The sequence below is a fragment of the Didymosphaeria variabile genome (genome assembly GCF_027946475.1).
Source record: "Didymosphaeria variabile strain IMI 356815 chromosome Unknown scaffold_3, whole genome shotgun sequence".
In the NCBI taxonomy this organism is placed as follows: Eukaryota; Fungi; Ascomycota; class Dothideomycetes; order Pleosporales; family Didymosphaeriaceae; genus Didymosphaeria; species Didymosphaeria variabile.
In genome coordinates this window covers 3925187-3945076 of record NW_026611622.1, presented here as the reverse complement: position 1 = coordinate 3945076, position 19890 = coordinate 3925187, and the positions used below count along the sequence as shown (strand labels likewise).

The window sequence follows — 19890 nt, the reverse complement described above, 5'->3', positions numbered from 1 at the left end:
TTGCCTCACTCCACGCAACCGCCGTCCATTGCAGCGACAACCTGTTCTGCCTTGCCGCGCCGCCAGTAGAGTCCGTACTAACGTGTCTTGCGCGCAGATTCCGTGTCGGCCGGCCTTCGTACGGAACATCTTACCCACCTACCTAATACACCACACCTCACCCAACCGTCATCATGGGCTGCGGAATGAGCACAGAGGAGAAGGAGGGGAAGCAGAGGAACGAGGAAATCGAGAACCAGCTCAAGCGTGACAAGATGCTGCAGCGCAATGAAATCAAGATGTTGTTGCTCGGTCAGTAACCGTCCAGCCGTCGGCGTCGGCCACCCGCATGCTAACTCGGAGCAGGTGCTGGTGAATCTGGAAAATCCACGATTCTCAAGCAGATGAAGCTTATCCACGAGGGCGGCTACTCGCGCGACGAGCGCGAATCTTTCAAGGAGATCATCTTCAGCAACACGGTCCAGTCGATGCGTGTCATCCTCGAGGCTATGGAGTCCCTCGAGCTTCCTCTGGATGACCAGCGCGCCGAGTACCACGTTCAGACCATTTTCATGCAACCCGCACAAATCGAAGGGGACAGCCTACCTCCGGAGGTTGGCAACGCCATCTCCGTGCTCTGGAAAGACGCGGGTGTGCAGCAGTGCTTCCAGCGCTCGCGTGAATACCAGCTGAACGACTCTGCGAAATAGTGAGTCGATAATTGCTATTTATGACTGACAAGCCATGCTGACAGCTAAAGCTATTTCGATTCCATCGACCGTATTGCGGCCGGCGACTACATTCCTAACGACCAGGACGTGCTTCGATCCCGTGTCAAGACCACCGGTATCACCGAAACGACCTTCATCATTGGCGACCTCACATACCGCATGTTCGATGTTGGTGGTCAGCGATCAGAAAGAAAGAAGTGGATACACTGCTTCGAGAACGTCACTACGATCCTCTTCCTCGTGGCTATCTCAGAGTACGACCAGTTGCTGTTCGAAGATGAGACAGTCAACCGTATGCAGGAAGCGTTGACCCTGTTCGATTCCATCTGCAACTCGCGGTGGTTCGTAAAGACCTCGATCATCCTTTTCTTGAACAAGATCGATCGATTCAAGGAGAAGCTGCCCGTCAGCCCCATGAAGAACTACTTCCCTGACTACGAGGGTATGATTTGATCTACTGCTTCCCGACGATCCGTGCTAATCCATATTACAGGCGGTCCAGATTACGCCGCGGCCTGCGACTACATCCTTAACCGATTCGTCTCGCTCAACCAGCACGAGACTAAGCAAATCTACACCCATTTCACATGCGCCACGGACACAATGCAGATCCGATTCGTTATGGCTGCTGTGAACGGTACGCTCCCCTTCTCCATCGTCGCGCTACCCTGGCTAACGAAATGTAGACATCATAATCCAGGAGAACCTCCGATTGTGCGGTCTGATATAGTCAATGTGTAATTTGGCGCTTGGACATTTGAAGACTTTCTAATTGGGAGTCGAGTGACGGGATGTATGTCTTTGATGACGAAGGACATCGCCACATTCATGCACGGCGTTGTGAAAATGCTTTTCCTTTACCTACCTCTATGTCGCACCTGTCGACCAGACTCGTTCATCAGCCGTACTTGGTGGAGTGGCTGCCTCGTCCCAAGTTTCTCTTTGATACCCTGCGTGGGCCGGGGCTTGCAACTCGCCATAGTAGTAAGCAAATCTTCCTTCTTCTCTACTGTTACCAAAAGGCGAGGCATTGGTAATCGCTTTCCTTACCACCTACCTAACTCACCTTATGTTCTTTACGCTGTACTGTTGTGGGCAAGCGACATTAAGCTTAGCACCATACCTATCATCTTGTCCTATCATCCATGTTTGTTTTTAATTAAAGTGGTGCGCTGCTGTTGGCGGGGGAGGCGTGTGCTGTGGACGCGGGATACACCATTTTCTTTACTCATTCTTCTCAATCTGTGTGTGGCAAAGACTCTTTGGGGTCGAGGGAGGCTGCTGTCGTGGAATCTTGGCCAGAGATATAAGATATGTAGTGAAATGATTTTCTTGTTTCAGTGCGTGCGCACGTCGTGCAAGAGGTGACGTGGCAACACATTGTGCGATGCGATACCCTTTGGGGTGGAGGTGGCGAAACGAAAGAAAGTAAATATAGATGTTTTGATGGGTATCTATCTGTGTTGGGCGCTGTGCTTGTGGCATGCTGTCATGGGCTTTCGGTGAGCCTTTTTGGTGTGCGCTTTGGGCTATACGGGGACTGCTGGAGAATGGTGAGTAGGGGTGGGGGAGCGCCATCGAGATGCGCACACCTGTTGTGTTGCTTCGCTTGGGTGTTGTTTTCGTGCTGTAAGGGATGTGTCTCACTTCCTTTTCCACCGCCAGAGTCTCTCATGGCAAACCATGTTATTCCCGCATCCCGCATCCCGCGAGCGTAGACGTGGGTTTACGCTCTACCAGAGTGGAGAGCGAGAGCGGGTGTGATCAAAGCGCCTGGGGTTGTGGTGGCGGAGTTCGGACTACCACAGTATGGGGTTGCATGCTTGGACGGGACGGGCAGGTCCGCATTTGCTCTTGGTGGTGGTGACGCGACTTTCCCATCTCGTGCTTTTCTTATCGTGATCTAGCATCATCCAACTATACCCCGCGGACATGTCAAAGCGGGCAATGGGTCATTTCCGCGATGCTGCTTTGGCGCACTGCAGGTGCTGACATACATGTGCGGTACGCGAGTGTGCCGCGAGAGTAAGTCTATTGGGGCATCCTGGGGTAAGTGAGCATCACATCAGCACTTGAAACAAGCGTATATGTTTCCGACAGGGATTTTCGATAGTTATGGGTGCGGAATACAGTTATGTGCTGTTTGAATCGCTCGGACTCCGGCAATGAACGAAGGCGGGAGCCGAGCGGATGGTAGGTTTGTACATGGAAATTGAACGGAAGTGAAGTCTTCCGTTTAAAGGTAGTCACAAAAATGTTCAATTAGAGTAGAGTCACCGCTAGGAAAGAAATTTAGATACGATGCCGGATCCTACACAGCACGTGAGTCAGATGCCTAGGCTCATTATCACTTGCAAACATCACTTGCGGGTCAAATGGGTACTTAAAAGACGTGGAACGTTCAATTAGACTATCGCACCAAGTAATAAACAAACAAAACCGTGGTATCCAGGGTAGTCACGAACGAAACCGCCTCCTCCACGCCAGACTTCCAAGTCGCAATGTCCATCTTGGTAACGTATGTCCGGAACGCCTACTCGGAAACAAACCTCTTCACTCCCTATCGTAAGCGGCCGTTCATCCTTTGATATAAGATACATGACGCGAGTGCCGAGTGCACCAAATCTCACGATAGATGCACCATAAGGGAACAAGACCATAGCCTTGTCGGTACAGCCTAGACATGACGATAACCACTATACGCTTCTACGCGTGGTCGGTAAGCCCATTCGTCAACCTCAGGAGCCATCCTACCCCTATAGCTGTTCCGCCTGTGTGGCAAGCCACTGCGTCGGGAGTGGTTCATATGTTCCACCGCGCCCAATTGATCGGCCATCATGCGAAAATCAAACGCATCGGGTCCGCTCTCTGCGATGTACCGCTGTTGATACGGCTGACTGGGGTAGCCAGTGTATGATCTTGAAGGCTGGCCTGCATATCTTGGGTCGAAGGGATTATTCATCTGCACGCTGTGGTGACGAGCAGGTATAGATGGTCGGCCATACGAGGTAGAGTGGTGCGGCTCTGCATAATCCTCGTGAAGAGAGCCTCTACCGCGGTGTGGAGGGTAGTCGTCTGCTTCAAAGCGCAGCTTCTGTCGTCGTTGAGCCTCATGATAGGCAGGTGCAAAAGCTTCATTGCGTGTAATGGGCATGTTGCGAGAGCGAAGGTGTAATCCTCCGCCTACCTCAGAAGTAGTACGACTATGCATGCGTGGACGCGGAGGTTCAGAGAAGACACTATCATCAGAAGTATAGATGGAGGAGTTGCCATCGATGACTGATGAGCCGGTATCGCTTCCGCCAACAGATGAGTGCCGTGACATTGGATGAGTATCAAATTTGTCCCGCTTGGTGTACATTGGGTTGGAGAACGCCGGTGGAACCATAGGATTACTATTGCGTCGCGAATCGTAATCAGCAGCATGGACTTCTCTGCCACGGTCTTTCTTTCTTTCCCGTTCGCGATCGTTGTCGTTGTCGATATGAATGTTAAATATCTGCTGCGTCGGAACAGCAGAGCCAGATGACCGTGGCGAGCTATTCTTCGAAGGAGGGCTATGCTTGTCTTCATGGACGACTTCGATGTCAGATCGACTTCGACCATGCGACTTCTTCACTTTGTATACCTTAGGCATCCGGTCTCGACCATTGCTTCGGCTCCTGATCGCACTACGGCCGCGAGACCGTGTCTTACTCTTGTTCCTGCCACGGCTGCGAGAACGTTCAATGAATCCATAAGCTCCGTCCTCGACGGATCTCGAGCTGAAATGGGAGCCGTCAGAGCCGCTAATGTCAGACTCGGACTCAGGCTCATATACTTCCTGGAATTCTTGGCGTAGACTCTTCGATTTCGACTTCTGGTGCTTGAGTACACGTGGATCGAGGACAATTTCAGGAGGAATAAATTGAGGTACAGGCTCTGGAAAGCCACCGGGCATAGCCCTCGGCTGTTGAGGGTCGAATGGTGGTGCTACGACTTGTGTATGCTTGATGGGTATGCCCTGCCCGCCGTGCGGTGGAGGCGGTGGTATTACTGCAGCTTGTTGTCCGCCTCCTGGATGCTGCGGGCCTGGTGCTAGGCCATGGGGCTGTTGACCATGATGGTGACCTCCTTGACCGTGAACATGTCCACCTTGACCATGATGGTGACCAAGTTGACCCTGCATATGACCTCCTTGACCGTGGTGCGGTGGAAACGGAAGCTCTTGACGCGCAGGCGTAGGCTCTCGTTCATGTCCGTGCATTGGCATCGGCATCGGCTGGTTACCCATGGGTGGTGGTGGACGGACAACCTGAGGTTCGTTGTGTACCATAGCGGGACCATGTTGATGCACATTTCGATGCGCCTGTTGCAGATGGGCACCGCCATCCTCGAAACGGTCGTCATCATCAAAGTCTTGCGCGAATGGTGCTGGTTCGGTTTTGAGGATGACCTCGATGCTCTTGATGACACTCTTTTGGCTAGGCCACTGCTTGACAATCTCTTTCTGCATGTCTAAACCCGCAATGATCCACTCACTAGTGGAGTCAGACTCCGAGAGCTTTGCATTTTGTTCTTGTACAAGTGCATCAATGACCCTACGAGCAGAGTCTGACTTGAGGTTCATCAAAGTGTCCTTTACGGTTTTCCTTGGGTTCTGGTTCATCTTGGCCAGGGCTTTCCGAGTGTCAGATGACGATAGACGGTGACGTAGGGGCGTAGCATCATCCCATGACCTTGCATTCAGTGGTTTATGGATCGAGAAGAACGCCAATTGCTCATACGAAGACGGGTCAAGAGAGTTGAGGTGCTGCTGGTCACCAGGGAATCCATGTTGCCTCAAGGTGCCCTGGGCCCCACGAAGTTGGCCTGCGGGGTGCTGGCCCAGCATGTGTTGTGGGAACGCCATATGATCAAAGTAAGGTCTTGGCTAGGTCTTTTCAAGTAGCAATAGGCATGGAAGCCTCGTTCAGCGAGATAGGAAAGACGCCGTACGAAAGAGATGAGAAAGAAGGCAGGAAGGTCCCTAGAGTGTGAGGCAGACAGGAGATGTCAAGAAAGCTATATAGACAAGCCAAGTTGTGTTCCTGCCATGTACGACGGAAACAGATCTTGGAGCATACTGAGAGTGTTGCAGTCCGGCGTGGCCATGCACTGACGTTTCAAGCACAAATGCGGTAGATCCAGGCGAGCATGGTAAGTCCTGGATGCGTCGTGTGGGGGGCAATAGGTCGTCGTTGTGTCATGGACAGGGCGCATGCAAGCCCCAGATTGTTGTTGGGATTGACCGGCCGCAGCCATCAATGCAGAGCGGGCCACAAGGCAACATAAGGCAAACGGGATCTTCCCAGGGCTAATTCGTAGTAAGGCCGTGTCCTTGGGACAGTTGTGCGGCTCTGAATTCACCGGAAGAGTCAGACTGGTTGCAATGGAGCCGGTCGACGCAGCACCTTTCCTGTCAGCCGGGTCCGCTATGCACGCTGAGAGGCGCTGCATTCGCGTCTCGTAAACACAGGGACCTTGGATGCGGTATCGTTGAGGCTATACGACAGATAGAAGAGTGGCAGAGGTGGGAAGGAGATCGGCGCTCGAACGGGGTGTTTACGCTAGGGCGCGCCTACGCCACTTGTGTTCCTCCCACCACAGGCATCCAGCATCCGCTTGCTACCTACTGAACCTCCTACTGTACATTGCGAGTGTTCTAGCCGCTCATCAAGTTCGCAAATGTGGCTTGCGCATCGTTTTTCCTGCATTACCTTTGTGTCTTTGCTTCTGTTTCGCTATGCGAAAGAGCTGTATTGAGTAGCAGCTATCCGTGTGTACTATCCCAGGTCAGTCCTCCTCCTCAGCCGGCCTCTACAAGCCGATACACGACCTTTGCATAGCCTCTTTAGCCGGGCTTCGACTTGGCTACCCTACTTCGAGGAACGACTAACAAGGAACAGCTTTTTGGCACTGTAACATGTAATGCAGCTTCAGATTGTGGTTATCTCGAAGGCGGCATATGCGCTATGCTGCTCCGATCTCTCATGCTGGGCCCATACGTTACATGACGCCCTCATCTGCAGCTGATCATGTTGGACATGCATTTCCTCGCTTCAAAACCGCCAATGATGAGTCTGCAGGTTGAGCAGGGACGGGCATGCGAATACGATGCTCACAGCTACACCGGACGGGGCGCATGCAGCACGTCAAATGACATGTTCGGTTCTCAGCCTTGTGGACTGTGCCAGCCTGTTACTCGACGATTCGCGAGAGAAGCAGGACCAGATTCATTTCCATAGGCTCGATCCCTTCTGCAAGTCCAATTGGAAGCTGCTTTGAACGCTTATTCTCACGGTCCTTATCACGAGCGGGACAGACTCACACCGGATGGAAGCTCCGCATCTAGCGCGTTTTCGCCGGTCCTCCCCTCGAGCACCTCACGGCCAATTTGGAGACTTGCAAGCACATACCAGTTGCGGTTCAGAACCATGTATTGAATCATCTCTGTCATCCTTGGGAGCTACTGTATCTGAACCCGCGACACTGAGCGCCCGACGCATTACGGGCGACCGTCAATCTTCCGTATACATCATCAAGTCTACAACCGGAAATGTATTCGTGGAACCGGCAGGCATTATCTAGGTGATGTCGACGCTGCTACCGGAGCAAAGTGCGATACGACGAGAGCAGCATCGCCATCGAGGATGAGGGCTCAGCAAACGCCACAAGAAAGAGCACTATCCTTAGGTTACCCTTGACATCCAGTACTACGACCGATCCGGCGATACCGCCTGGTCAGCTCAAGGATAACCCTATTATTCCTGCGTTTGCATCGGGGCGCGCGCTACAGAAAAAGTAAAATCGACGTTGATGTGGGCTCGGCTACAGGACGTACGCGTGGCACTGATGATTTCGTCAAGTTGCCCAGCCTGGCGCCTAAGTGCAGAATAGGCAACAGAGTCACTTGTGACACTTGAGCCGCATGGGATTGCGATGATACTGTGGGCTCGAACCACAGTCGACAAGAAACCATGACTACCGTTGTCCTAAGGAACATTGCGCGTTGCACAGGTAGCAATAGCCAACACACCACCGGGCAGTGCATTCTTTTTCGATCCTGATCACACAATACCGACCTTAGCTTTCTAAGTCTCACACTGTCCTGCTGTGCCCTGCTTTCCGTATCCCCGCTCTCCGTATCTGCGCTCTTTTGCTCACCGGCTCGGGCGGGATGCGTCTGTTCGGCGCGGCCACATTGATTTTACTGCAACACTCATCCTAGCCCGACCAGGGTTGAGCACCATCAGACCTGATACATTCAGAAGGATTTCGCGGGCGATCGAGCATCAAGGACGGCACTTACTTTGTATGTGATTTGCCGCGATATATCGGCTAAGAACAACGCGAATGGCACGAGCTCCTCGCCTCGTGAGGCAGCTCGAGGTTTCCCACTCAAGAGACAACCCATTAGTCTGGCGAGCGACTATTTCTTCTGTAGCTTGCTACGCACGATCCGGGTTGACGCATTCTACCGAACAACGACGGATAAGCGTTGTTCAAGCCAGTTACAAGCCAGTGAAAGAACTGGAAGACGAGCTAAGATCTTTTCATTTGATCGGCCATAGAATGTGAGGAGTTGAGCCTTATCCACGCCCACAAGAACAGACAGCTCGCCACCCCCTATACACTACACATCTCAAGTTTCGTAGCGTGGGACAGTACCTCCTCAACTACTCTGCGCGCCCAAAGTAGTCAACGTCGCACAATGCACCACTGTCCTTCAAGCTTGCACTTCACTCGAAGGGCAATCCTTCTGCAACTCCCCACTAGATCAGGAGCTGCTCCCCTGCATGCGTGGAAAAACAATTTGTAAGTTGCTCTCTACGTATCTGAGATATCCAACATAATTTCCCCACTCAGCCAAGTCTCGCGTCTCACAGGACGGGCAGCTGCCTTGGGCGTAAACGGCACCTCTCTCAGCTTACACAGACCGCACGGCTGGCTTTGGGGGGCGCTACGGGCCGCGGGGCAAGACGGGGCGAGTCAATGTTTTGCCTGCCACGTGCCTGCCTCTGTGCACTCCCCGGAATCTATCCGCGCATCCGACGCCTGGACTTGTAAACTTGTAAGATCAGCGTACAACTACCCCGAACTTACTGTGGGTGGCCTCTTGAAGTGAGGTGAGTGACTGTCGCCGTGCTTCTCGAACAGACGAACGACGACAACACGCCTCTGCTGGCACCAACAGGTGCTGACGCGGATGTTCACAATCACATGTGAATTGAACTCCAACATCGAATGATTGAGTTACGTTGGAGCACCAGCTCCACTGACATCCCCTTTCTCCTTATCATACATCCAGGTGCCACAGTCTACGCTGACCTCCATCACATAAATGTGCCTCAGGCCGACACAACCCCTACTCTCTCCGTTGCTCGAGCCCGCTTCGTCAAACAGTAGACCGTCCAAGTCGTGACCAAAATAGCCATACCGAAGGAAATCGCGATGATTGCTTCATTAGAAAGGCTCGCCTTCGCTATGCCTGTTTCCATGCGTGAGGTAGTCTCGGTGACGTTGTGAAGAACTGCGTCATTGACGGTTGCGGAGGCGTTATGGAAAACCGCTGTGAGAGAGGCGTTGACTTTGGGACCAGTGAGAGTGAGACCATGCCACGAGTAATCAATCAGTACTCACCGGGGGTCCGTGTACTCATAACGCCCTTTTTTTTGGCGGGAAGCGGCCTTGTTTGCAGTCGCACTCACTGTGTGGATAAACTCTGTCTTCGGAACGAAACTGCTACAAAATGAGTACATTTCGACGCTATGTTATACCCCAATATCAATGAATCTTCCTGAAGTTGAGGACTGTAGTCTAGGAAGAACTACCATCATTCGGCTGTCAAACATTAGGAAGAATCGAGTCCATCTTGCTTTGCCATTGCATCTAGCTGACCCGATCGCATTTCCGGAGGTCGTACGTCATAACGATGGGCTGAATTTCTCAGGAAGATGTACCTATTCGGTTACACCTGGTTTTACTTCGGGTCTTTGCGAATAAGATGTAAGCTACACGCATGTACATGGGGCTAATTCAACTACCCTTGTTGTTCTTCCTGGGCCCCGACCAGAGCGCCCGCGATTAAAACACTTCGTTTACCGTCTCGCTTGCTGCGAGGCTGAATAGTGGGTGCGTTGTACATCGTTCATTGGACAGCCCATCTCTCCTCCCTGTAAGTTCTTCCTCAGCCACGACACCTCAAGAACGAAGCGCCGCATGCCCAACGAAGCGCAATTGCAAAGATAATTGACTCTTCCCCTCTCCCATTCTAATGCTGCAATCTACAGCAAGCGTTGATCTGCGCTCGCGAAGTCGTGTTGTTCATCCGTAAGCTCGCGAATCGTTGATACCAACCTTCATCTTCTTTACCCTCCTGTCCATCAGTCGTTGGATCGAAGGTCTTAGCGCATAAGCCATCCTAGTGAGTTCTTCCTGAGCCATGATAGCTACGAGGCATATAGCTTGTGATGAACCAGGTACAGCGCTTTAACGCAGTATCTCAAAGTGCTGGACCCGTTACTGTGCGAGCGAGTCACGTTCTCTTACAATTATTCCAGGAGTACAATATCTTTCTCTGATGGCAGAAAAAGGGTGCTACTGCGAAACAGTCATTGGCCATGGACATGAGTTACCAAGCCAAGCGCCGTTGTCTTGACGGCGTGAGAGCACTGAATGCGACAGATGACCTCCCAGAGCCTAAGAAGCATTTCCTTGAGCTTTTTGAACCGGATTCAGCTCCACTGAGTGCGGAATGCAAAAGGGAGGCCCTTTTCAACGCTGTTTTGCTCAACGAGGGTTATCACAGATTTTTTGACAGACAAGGGAATTTACGACGTCCGGCATTTGTGGAGCAGAAGAATTGCCCCAAACAAGTTGCGCATTCCACACCTGCGTTTGGGGAGCAAGATGATTGCTGGAAGCCAATTGCGCATTTCACAACTCAAGATCAAACAATTGCTTTTGAATATGACAATTCGGATGTCGAGGACGACAACACAGCCATCGAGGACGACTACACAACCATCAAGAACGACTACACAGCCATCAAGAACTACTACACAGCCATCGATGACGACTACACAACCATCGGGGACGGCTATACAGCCATCAAGAACAGCTATACAGCTATCCAGAACAGATTGTATACAGATATCCAGAACAACTACACAGCCATCGAGGACGACTACACAGCTATAGAGGACGACGACGAAGCTACCGAGGACGACGACGAAGCTACCGAGGACGACGACGAAGCTACCGAGGACGACGACGAAGCTACCGAGGACGAGAAAACCAGGAAAAAGAGGCTGAGGCTCGTTTTCTGCTTCCGAAGATACTTTCATGAGCGCTTGTCCACATTGAAACAGCAACCGTCCAACCGAGCCAGGCCTTACTCAAGGAAGAGCGAACTTGCACGACTACGCCTGCCACCCGAACCACGAAGTGCTTGGAAAGCTGGGATACGTGTCATTCGTCGCTTACAACGAGGCAAGCTTCCACAAACTGTGGAGCAAGTCGTCCTATGCGTCATGACTGCAGATGCGATGAGATCTAGCACTGGTGCAGTCAGCTGCATTCGCAATCAAGACGAGTGCGTTTACTTACTGTCCTCTATATCTTATACTAACAGGTTCAAGGTTTTGGCGTGACTTGCATCGCTGGAAGGATGTCGTGCCTGTCAACGACAGGAAGTTATTCGAGCAGGTCGTTTATCGTCTTTGGAAACAAGAACTGGACAACTCGAGGAAGGCTTACCAGTCCGACAATCTGTTCCACTTCCAGGAAGTTTTCCAGAACTTGTTATCCGATTTAAATATAGAGGAGCTGCCCCTTAACGCGTGTAACGGAAAACACCTCCCATTCAGTCAATCAGACAATGCGAATAGATCTAGTGCTTTCCGGCAATCTCAGTCTGATGCTGGTTCCGACACGAACGAGAGTTCGTCCACTCATCGTTCGGAAAACTATACCGGTAATTGGACCGCACATGACGACCGAGTGATACTACTGGCTGCAACAATTATTTTCTGTGTAGTGATAGCTGTCATAATGTGTAAGTACGAATCTTTCACGACCACAGTCATTCCTGATGCGTCTTAGATATCTTTCAATCACAAGCGTACATCAAGTTCACAACCCTCCTGCAAAAGATACCCAGTCATGGCACCGACCTCTCGACTTCTCACAGACGGAATTGCATTCTCATAGCCTGTTACATCGGATTATCCACACGCACTATCGAAAGCATTCCTTTCAGCGATGGCTTCAACCCGAAAGCCCCTCGTCCATGCTGCGTATGCGGCCAGAGACTCTCAAGTACGAACATGAACCGCCATATGACTACGCGCCACACCGATACGCAGGCCGAGAAATTGGAATACCAGTGTAAGTACTGCTCAAGTTGGCATAGTCGGAGCGATAATCGGGACGCACACGAGAAAACTTGCAGAGCTCGACTAGAAAGTCGGCCTCCTGCGGCACCAGGACATGACCCTGATGCCGTACAGCCGGGCATCAATCAGCCTGTGGACTGGGACATCCACAGCGCGGCTGAAGACTCGCTTGTATCCGACCAGCCCCTATTGATACCCACTGAGATTGATCTCCACACAGTTGCACTAGACTTAGAGGGTTTCGTCGCGCCTGCACAAAGCCTTCCTACAGGTCATGGTCTCAATTTCGACAACACCTTACACAACCACCCAATAGATCTGCTCGGTCAACAACCGCTCGGCTTCTCGAGTGCTTTCTCTTCGTCTCAGTATTCGTTCGTTCCCACTCGGGCCAATACGTTCGACACCTTCCCAGCTACTGCAATGGGAGCACACCAGCCATCATGGGCACCCTCAACAAACGAGACCTACAACTCCATGACAATGTCGTCAGAGCTATACGATCCAGTACCCCTCACATACGACCCATTCAGCCTTGCGCCACCGCTCCCAGCAAGCCAAGTCTCCTTTCCCAACCAACTTGGCTTGCCTTTTCCAGGGCTTTCGGATCCGTCCGCCGCAGGATTTCAACCTATTGCTGGCTTTCAAACCACTCCCAGTTTTCAACCCACAGCTGACTTACAACCAAGCAACCACTTGCTGAACCCCTGGAACTCGCAGTCGTTCCCCACTGCGCATGCTGCCTACGACTTTCTCAGCTTCGATCCTAACTTCAACAGCACATCTAACCCTTTCGGTGCTGCATCGACGAACGCCTGGAATCTAGAGCAGCAGATCAACGGCTACTCGGGACTCGGACTCGGACTCGGACAGGAGGCACAGGGGTTCGACTCGGTCTTTGCGAACCCTGACCGGATACTGAAGCGCAAAGAGCCGTGCTCGATCGAGGAAAGCGGCAGTCTAGTTGACAAGCGCGCGAGGACTGGGGATGTTGATGCGTTTGATTGGGATAGCGTAGGGCTGGCATGAACAAGAAATCCGATATCTAGAATGTCATACCTGTTATCCTCCTTTTTCTTTGCCTGTAAAGTAGCACATAGTATCGACAATGCGTTCACTCCCGCAATGATGAGCGAGCTTACGTCGTACTGCGCTTCACCACCTCACACGAGAATTGACACATGCACACCAAATACTTCTTCACCATTCCATTGATTTGGTAGTCATCTACACTAACTACCCCCTCCCCTCTTCCCCACAACACGTCCTCCTATATACACCTTCCACCTCTCACACCACAGACATTACCATTACACGCATCTCAAGGACATCATGCAACAAAAAGCCAATCCACAATGCGCCGCGCTCAATCGCACAGGCCGCAACTTCAACTCAACAATCCCCACCCCTCTCACTTGCAAACTTTTCCTAAAAAGTGTCCTAAACGATATGACGAGAAGAAGAAGAAATAGAAATATAAAATGTGTAACATAAGACAGCGAGGGTATGAAGGATATCGTACAAGAATGCTCATGGCCCCAGTAAACCCAGATTGCGCCGGACCCAGTATTCGCAAAGGAGACAAGCGCCACGCATGCAGGAAGAGAATAGCAGAGGAGGTTGGAACCGGTGAGCAGAGAAGGCAACTAGGCAAGGGCGATGTCTCAGATCGGGACGACGAGGCTACGACTGAGAACCTGGGACACCCACACTTCGTATCCTTTCCTGCCGTTCCGCGTCATCTGGGTAAATCGCGCAATTGCAAGGATCCGCGAACACGAGCTAACAAGGACACTTCCGCCTCACTCGTGCGGATGTTGGAGCGCGCCCTTTGCCCCTGCTTCCGTTGTTGCCCCGTCACGTGCCAGCCTAGCCGCGTCGGTGCGGCTAATTGAGGGCCATCTGAACGTCCTCCACTCCACGCTTGACAACGTCGGCCAATCTCCACCTGGGAGGCTTGACAATGCTGAGCCCATCCTTCTCTGGCGCATTCAGTTCCTCCGGGTCGCCGCCGCCAGCGACACCGCTGCTGAACTTCAGCTGCAATAGGTCACCGACCTCGTCGCAGGCTGCGAGCATGCGGTCCAAATCGTCCTTGGTGTGGGCCGCAGATATGCAGAAGCGGGCTCTCGACGAAACGAGAGGTGTTGCTGGATATCCGACAACGACGACTGAGATCTTACGCTTGAGCATTTCGTGGGAGAAAGCAGGCATCTTGGCGGGGTTGTAGAGCATGACAGGAATGATAGGCGAGTCGTCGTGACCGTAAACAATGTAGCCTAGTCGCTTGAGACCAAGACGAAGGTACCGTGAGTTGAAGCAAAGACGCTGTAGACGCTCCTGACCCTGTCCGGGGACCAATTCGCCGCTGATGATGCGGAGAGAAGAAGCGATCTGGACGAGGACGGGAGGGGTTGGTGATTCGGCAAACATCATGGCGGCGTTCTGGGTCCTCAGCTTATCGATGATTTCCTGGTCAGCTGCCAGGTAACCTCCGTTGGCACCGAATGACTTTGTCAGAGTTCCCATGAGGATATCGACCTCGGAGGGATCAATGCCGAAGTAATCACAAACACCACGTCCACGAGGACCAACAGCACCGACGGAGTGCGCCTCGTCGACGAACAGGTTGAACTTGTACTTCTTCTTCAGTTCGATCAGCGCGGGGAGGTTGCACATGGTGCCTTCCATAGAGTAGAGACCTTCAACTGTGACAAGAATCTTCTTCCATGGACGGTGAGTGCGAGGCTGTCCTTGCGAGATGGCCTCCCGAAGCAAGCGCTCCAAATCCTTCATGTCGTTGTGCTTGAACATCTTAATCATCGAGCCCGAAAGACGAGCGCCAAATCGAATCGAAGAGTGGTTTAACTCATCCGAGAGCATGAGGCAGCCCTTGCCAATGATAGTGGAGAAAGCGGTAGCGTTCGTAACGAAACCCATAGAGAAAACCATGGAAGCAGGCTTGCCGACGAAGCGAGCGATCAAATCCTCGACCTCAATGGTCAATTCGGACGTACCAGCGTCGGTGCGGGAACTGGCCATGGTGACACCGTACTTGCGGACTGCCTGCTCTGCAGCGTCGGCGCAAGGTCCCTCAGACTGTGCAAAACCAAGGTAGTTGTACGAGCTCATGTTCAAAGTCTCGGTGGTCGTACCAAGAAGCTTGAAAGTGTTGTTGCCGTCGTCCGACTTGCGGTCGAGCAGGGTAATAAATCGGCCCGGAACACCAGTAGTCGGTCGTGAGAAGCAGTCGTTGATCCTCATCTTTAAACGGCGGGTGTAGAAGTTGTCAAAGTCGCTGTTCAACGGCGCGTATCCATCTCTCTCTGCCAAATGGCTGTAGTGTGCAGCCCTGAAGCGCTTGCCAAAGAAGTCGCGTACATGTCCGAATACAATTAAGATTAGGTAGCTGATATAGGTGGTGAGCAGAAAGTAATATGGCGGTTCGTCTTCTATGGGGTCTCCAAATTCTCCCTCGAAAGTGCTTGTGTATCGGTGCTTCTGCGATCCAATGGGACCGAACTGTGCATCGGCTCTTGCTTTCCGCCGGGCTTCTTCGGGGTTGAAGAGGGTCTGGGGTTCGGCTAGCATCTTCTCGCCCGTTGCCCCGGTGAGATTGATGGTCGGGAGGGAGATTGAGGCGGTGTTGATCTGTTGCTGGGGCGATGGATTGTCCAAGAGAGCCTGCTGCTGCGCAACAAGAGCGTCACGCAGAGCAGTGGCCTCACTACGTGTCCTAGGCGTGTTGCCGCCGAACAGCGATGTGAATTTGTTGCCTTTGGTGAAGGACGAGCGCCGCGGCTGCTCCTTCTTCTCGTTCAAGGCGTCGAGAGAAGGGGTAGAGGATGGGGATACGGTCGCAAACGGATTGATGGTTCGAGTAGGCATGGCAGACGACGTGCAACGGCGTTGAACGGCTACGAGGAATTGGTGCTCGTGCAGGTGGTCACTCTACAGCCGACGGTGCTTGGAAGACCTTTTCGAGACGCAGGCGGTGAGAATCAGGGAGCGGGTTGTGGTGGAGCAATTGAGCGGTGCTGCATGGAAAATTAGCAGGAGCGCGAGCAGAGTGGCACGGCGTCTCGGTCGGCAGTGGAGTGGAGGAACGGAGAAGGCGGAGGTCGGTGGTTGCTGGGGATATAAGGTGCTTCCTAAGACCTTGTGTTCATGCAGGCGGACGGTCCACTAGACGTTGGATAGACGCCGGGGACCGCCGGATGGGGAGCTGCGGAGGACGCGGATGCAGCTGCACGAGCGCGTGGATTGACGTACACTGTACTGGCTGAGGATGCCCGCAGCAGGTCTCGCAAGGCTGTGTCGGTGTTCTATTGCGCAGTCGTGTGGGTGAGTGCCGCGTACTGTGCTGCTCCCCGGACTCGACGTGTGTTTCTCGTGGCGCAGAATTGACCGCCTACCGCGCTGACAGCTCGCCAAGGACCAACGTACACGTGACGTCGCTATGCGAAGACTGTTACCCGCGCACCAGCGAAGAATTGGCGTATGGAAGGTTGCGCGAGGTGACCGAGGACAAAGAAGGCGGCGGTCGAGCTTGGGCTAGGGGGAGAGGCCTTATTAGGGAGCAAAATTGTGATGGTTGGGATGTAAAATGAGATGTACCCGTCGCCACTCGCAGCCGAGAGCGTCAGGGGCAGCTGTGGTGCCTGACTTTGTCGGCAACAATCGCTAGCCGCGCCCGAGAGCCTTTCAACGGCCTCGCTCTCGCCCAGCCAAGCAGCCAGCCGCAGAGCTACCGTGGGACCGAGCATTGTTTGCGTCGGCCGAACGACACTGCGCCTGTGCTGTTGATACAAGAGCAATCCGTGAAGCGCTTCGTTGGCTGGTCCGCACCGCACTCTACCTAGGTACATCATCAGTCAGCCCACTTCAAGTGCGCCTGGCCGCATTGAGCCGTCCATCATCCCATCTGACACTGTGACACGCCGATGCCTTCCAGCTGCACGCGAGCACCATCGTCCTCCTTTTGTGCCGCAGCTCCCAGCTTACCAACGCCCGAGACCCCGGATGCGTCGGAAGAAAAGAACGCACAATTCCACGCGCGCTCAAAGCTCCCAATTCGCCCATGCGTCCTCCATCAGCCCTAAAGATCCTCCCCTGGCTTGAATCGAGGTTTGGATGACTAACGCCGGGCCAAGCCTGTTCCCACTCCGATCCTTAGCTCCCATGGCCGGCCCGGCCACCGTCGCGTTCCCTATCGACGACCTAAAGAAGCGCGTGATGACGGTTCGAGGCCTAACAAGCACGTGGGAAATTTGCTTTTGACATCATCTCGTCATCGCTTCATCAACATGTACCCGCTACCGTTGAGATGGTGTTCCTTGCCAACCCATAGGGGGCGGCTGGATTATGGTTCCACGTCGGCAACGCTGTCCGGGGAAACCCTACGAGCAACGACATGACCATATCTGACGATCGGCAGATCTCGTGAGTTATTTCTTCGGTGCGAGTCAGGCCATCAATTTACTTGAAAAGCACATTGGCCTTTGACTGCACCGTTTGACAGCGTTCTTCGACTTTCTCGCACTCCGTATAGAAGGACGCGCTCGTGAACACACTGGTTCCACCAAAGACAAGCATCCCAGCCCGGCTCGCAATGCATGATCCAGAGCTCTCTGGCGGATTCTCACTCCTTCGCTTTGGGTAGCTACTGAGCCTACTTCGAGATCCCGATTCCAATTCCAGGAATTTGTTGAGCCGACGGCCTCTGGGCCCAATGTCATGAAGATGAAGTAGTCGACCATGGTAGTTATGTTGTAGGGCTGCGAGCGGCACATCCCGACAGTGTGGCTTCTGTCAACAATTGCTTTCCGCCTCAACTAACTGTTCACGTGCCAGATCTGTAAACGCCGTTCCTGAAGCTCTCAACGTCAACATGTTGCATGTACCACCTGATGTTGAAGGTATAAACATCGTGCTCAAAAGAACGACCGGCATGCATGCGGAAGCGAGAACTGAGAGACCTCCCTTCACTTGAACTTTGGTTCGAATCGAGAAACGGCCCGTCCTTTGCACTACACAGTAATGTAGATATGTTTAACACGGTAAACGAGCGGGCATTGCTGGTCCCGTTCCATCTGCGACTCATCAATCCCCGCACCATCACCCGATACTCGACTGATATCCATGGCCCAACAATTCTCGCAACCACCATCTGAAGCCCCCAACATTACCAAATTTTACCCTGCACAGTTCATATACCGACAGAAAACGGATAGAACGCACATCTAAGCTTGAGTATATCAGCATCTATATGTGAACCACTAGCATCGTCTGACGAGATCCATCGTTCAGGACGGAAAACGTTGGTATCCCCGTAAACATCTTCACTTCTTCCCATGCCCCAGCTCACACAGCCAGCAAGATTACCACCAGGGTAGTGCTTTCCATCAATCACTGCGCCGCCGGGAGGTACTTCTCAGGTAAATCACCCAGTGCTAGGTGCGCTACACGAAGGCTTTCGTTGATACAAGCACGCAGATACTTACATTTACTCAATTTAGCTCCTAGCACACTCTCTTCATCGAATCGAAACGCAGTGCCATTCTCTAACTTAAGCTGCTCTCTTACAAAGGTGCGGATGCTTCCAACACTGACTTAACACGGATGACCCGCGCTACATTGCGGGCTGGCGACTCCACATCATCAGCTTCTGGTTAATTCTCTCCCTGTATTCTGAACTAATGTGGACCTCTTGTAGTATGGAATCAAGTCTTTCCTGTCCCATAGCCTGGCGTAGTCTCCTTTAAGCCAGTGGCTTTTCTACCTACGCATAGTCTGGGAGACCATCTTCCTAGACGCGTGGCGCCCACGTTGGTTTGCTTCACAAGGTACTCTCATGTAGATGACAAGCATCCTTTCACTACATTCACCGTATCCACATTGATTGGCCTGGACCCCTATTCATGCACTTGTGCTGCTAGCGTTCGGGTCCCCTGCATTAGTCCGATTGATAATGATGACAGCCTTGAGAAGACCGTCCCCGACATCACAGGTACGCACGCCAGGAACACAGCAATTGAAGTTGAAATAGTTCATGTTTCCTTATCCGATCTGAGCCAACGGGATGCTAACCTAATAACCCTATGGAAGATTGTCCAGTTCCGCCCAGCGGTCCTTTCATCCGTGTTTCGCAGAAAATTTGAATGTTCGGATTCTTATCCTATCCTCTCCTCTCCTCTCCAAAAGTGACAAATGAAAAAGAAAAAAACCAGCAGACATAGCAGTACTGTAGCAGCAGAGAAGACTTCCAACATACCAATCAGCAACAAGATAAACACAGGAAAACAACAAGCACGTTGTGCCACACGACAACCAAACATCTCAGCTTCAGAACCTCCCCACAAGTCGCGCTTCCTCTTTCGAGGTAGTAGCGCAGGTTCTACCAGTCCGCTGTTTTGTATGAATAGGTTCCCTTTGCTTCCCAACCTTGCAACGCCGTGGAAAGAACCCTCTCCGAAAGATGGTCGTTTGATTTGCGTTACGCAGTGAAAAGTCGAGAAAATGGAGTGCTTTGGGAGCACGAAGAAAAAGCTAAAAGCCAGATAAAAAGAAGCCGGTGATTGAGGATGCAATATTTCGAACTGAGAGAGCCGCATTATGTAAACGATGGGCATGCTGTATTACGTATGGCGGGCGCAACGCAGGCCAGGGCGGCAGTCGCTTCACCTGTTTCGAGGTTGCGATGTGCTCACTAAGCAAAGCATGCTTAAGCTGACAACTGCTGGGTATGATGATAATGGACGATG

The 19890-nt window shown here is 52.4% G+C and overlaps 4 protein-coding genes across 4 annotated transcripts; 2 read left to right on the top strand and 2 right to left on the bottom strand.

The window, feature by feature from the left end:
• Positions 1–173: 173 nt before the first annotated feature.
• On the top strand, positions 174–1440 carry GPA1 (guanine nucleotide-binding protein subunit alpha; the record flags this gene model as incomplete). The annotated part of the gene is made up of 5 exons (XM_056213414.1): positions 174–291; positions 346–688; positions 740–1152; positions 1204–1347; positions 1397–1440. The coding sequence occupies 5 exons, from the start codon at positions 174–176 to the stop codon at positions 1438–1440; spliced, it is 1062 nt and encodes a 353-aa protein (XP_056073722.1).
• A 1947-nt stretch (positions 1441–3387) lies between these two features.
• N0V89_004630 (uncharacterized protein) lies at positions 3388–5435 on the bottom strand (the record flags this gene model as incomplete). The annotated part of the gene is made up of 2 exons (XM_056213413.1): positions 3388–5369; positions 5429–5435. The coding sequence occupies 2 exons, from the start codon at positions 5433–5435 to the stop codon at positions 3388–3390; spliced, it is 1989 nt and encodes a 662-aa protein (XP_056073721.1).
• Positions 5436–10351: 4916 nt separating this feature from the next.
• N0V89_004629 (uncharacterized protein) lies at positions 10352–13156 on the top strand (the record flags this gene model as incomplete). The annotated part of the gene is made up of 5 exons (XM_056213412.1): positions 10352–11325; positions 11372–11787; positions 11835–12050; positions 12098–12119; positions 12184–13156. The coding sequence occupies 5 exons, from the start codon at positions 10352–10354 to the stop codon at positions 13154–13156; spliced, it is 2601 nt and encodes an 866-aa protein (XP_056073720.1).
• Positions 13157–14014: 858 nt separating this feature from the next.
• On the bottom strand, positions 14015–16015 carry LCB2 (serine palmitoyltransferase component; the record flags this gene model as incomplete). Its single annotated transcript, XM_056213411.1, has 1 exon — positions 14015–16015. The coding sequence occupies one exon, from the start codon at positions 16013–16015 to the stop codon at positions 14015–14017; it is 2001 nt and encodes a 666-aa protein (XP_056073719.1).
• Positions 16016–19890: the final 3875 nt, after the last annotated feature.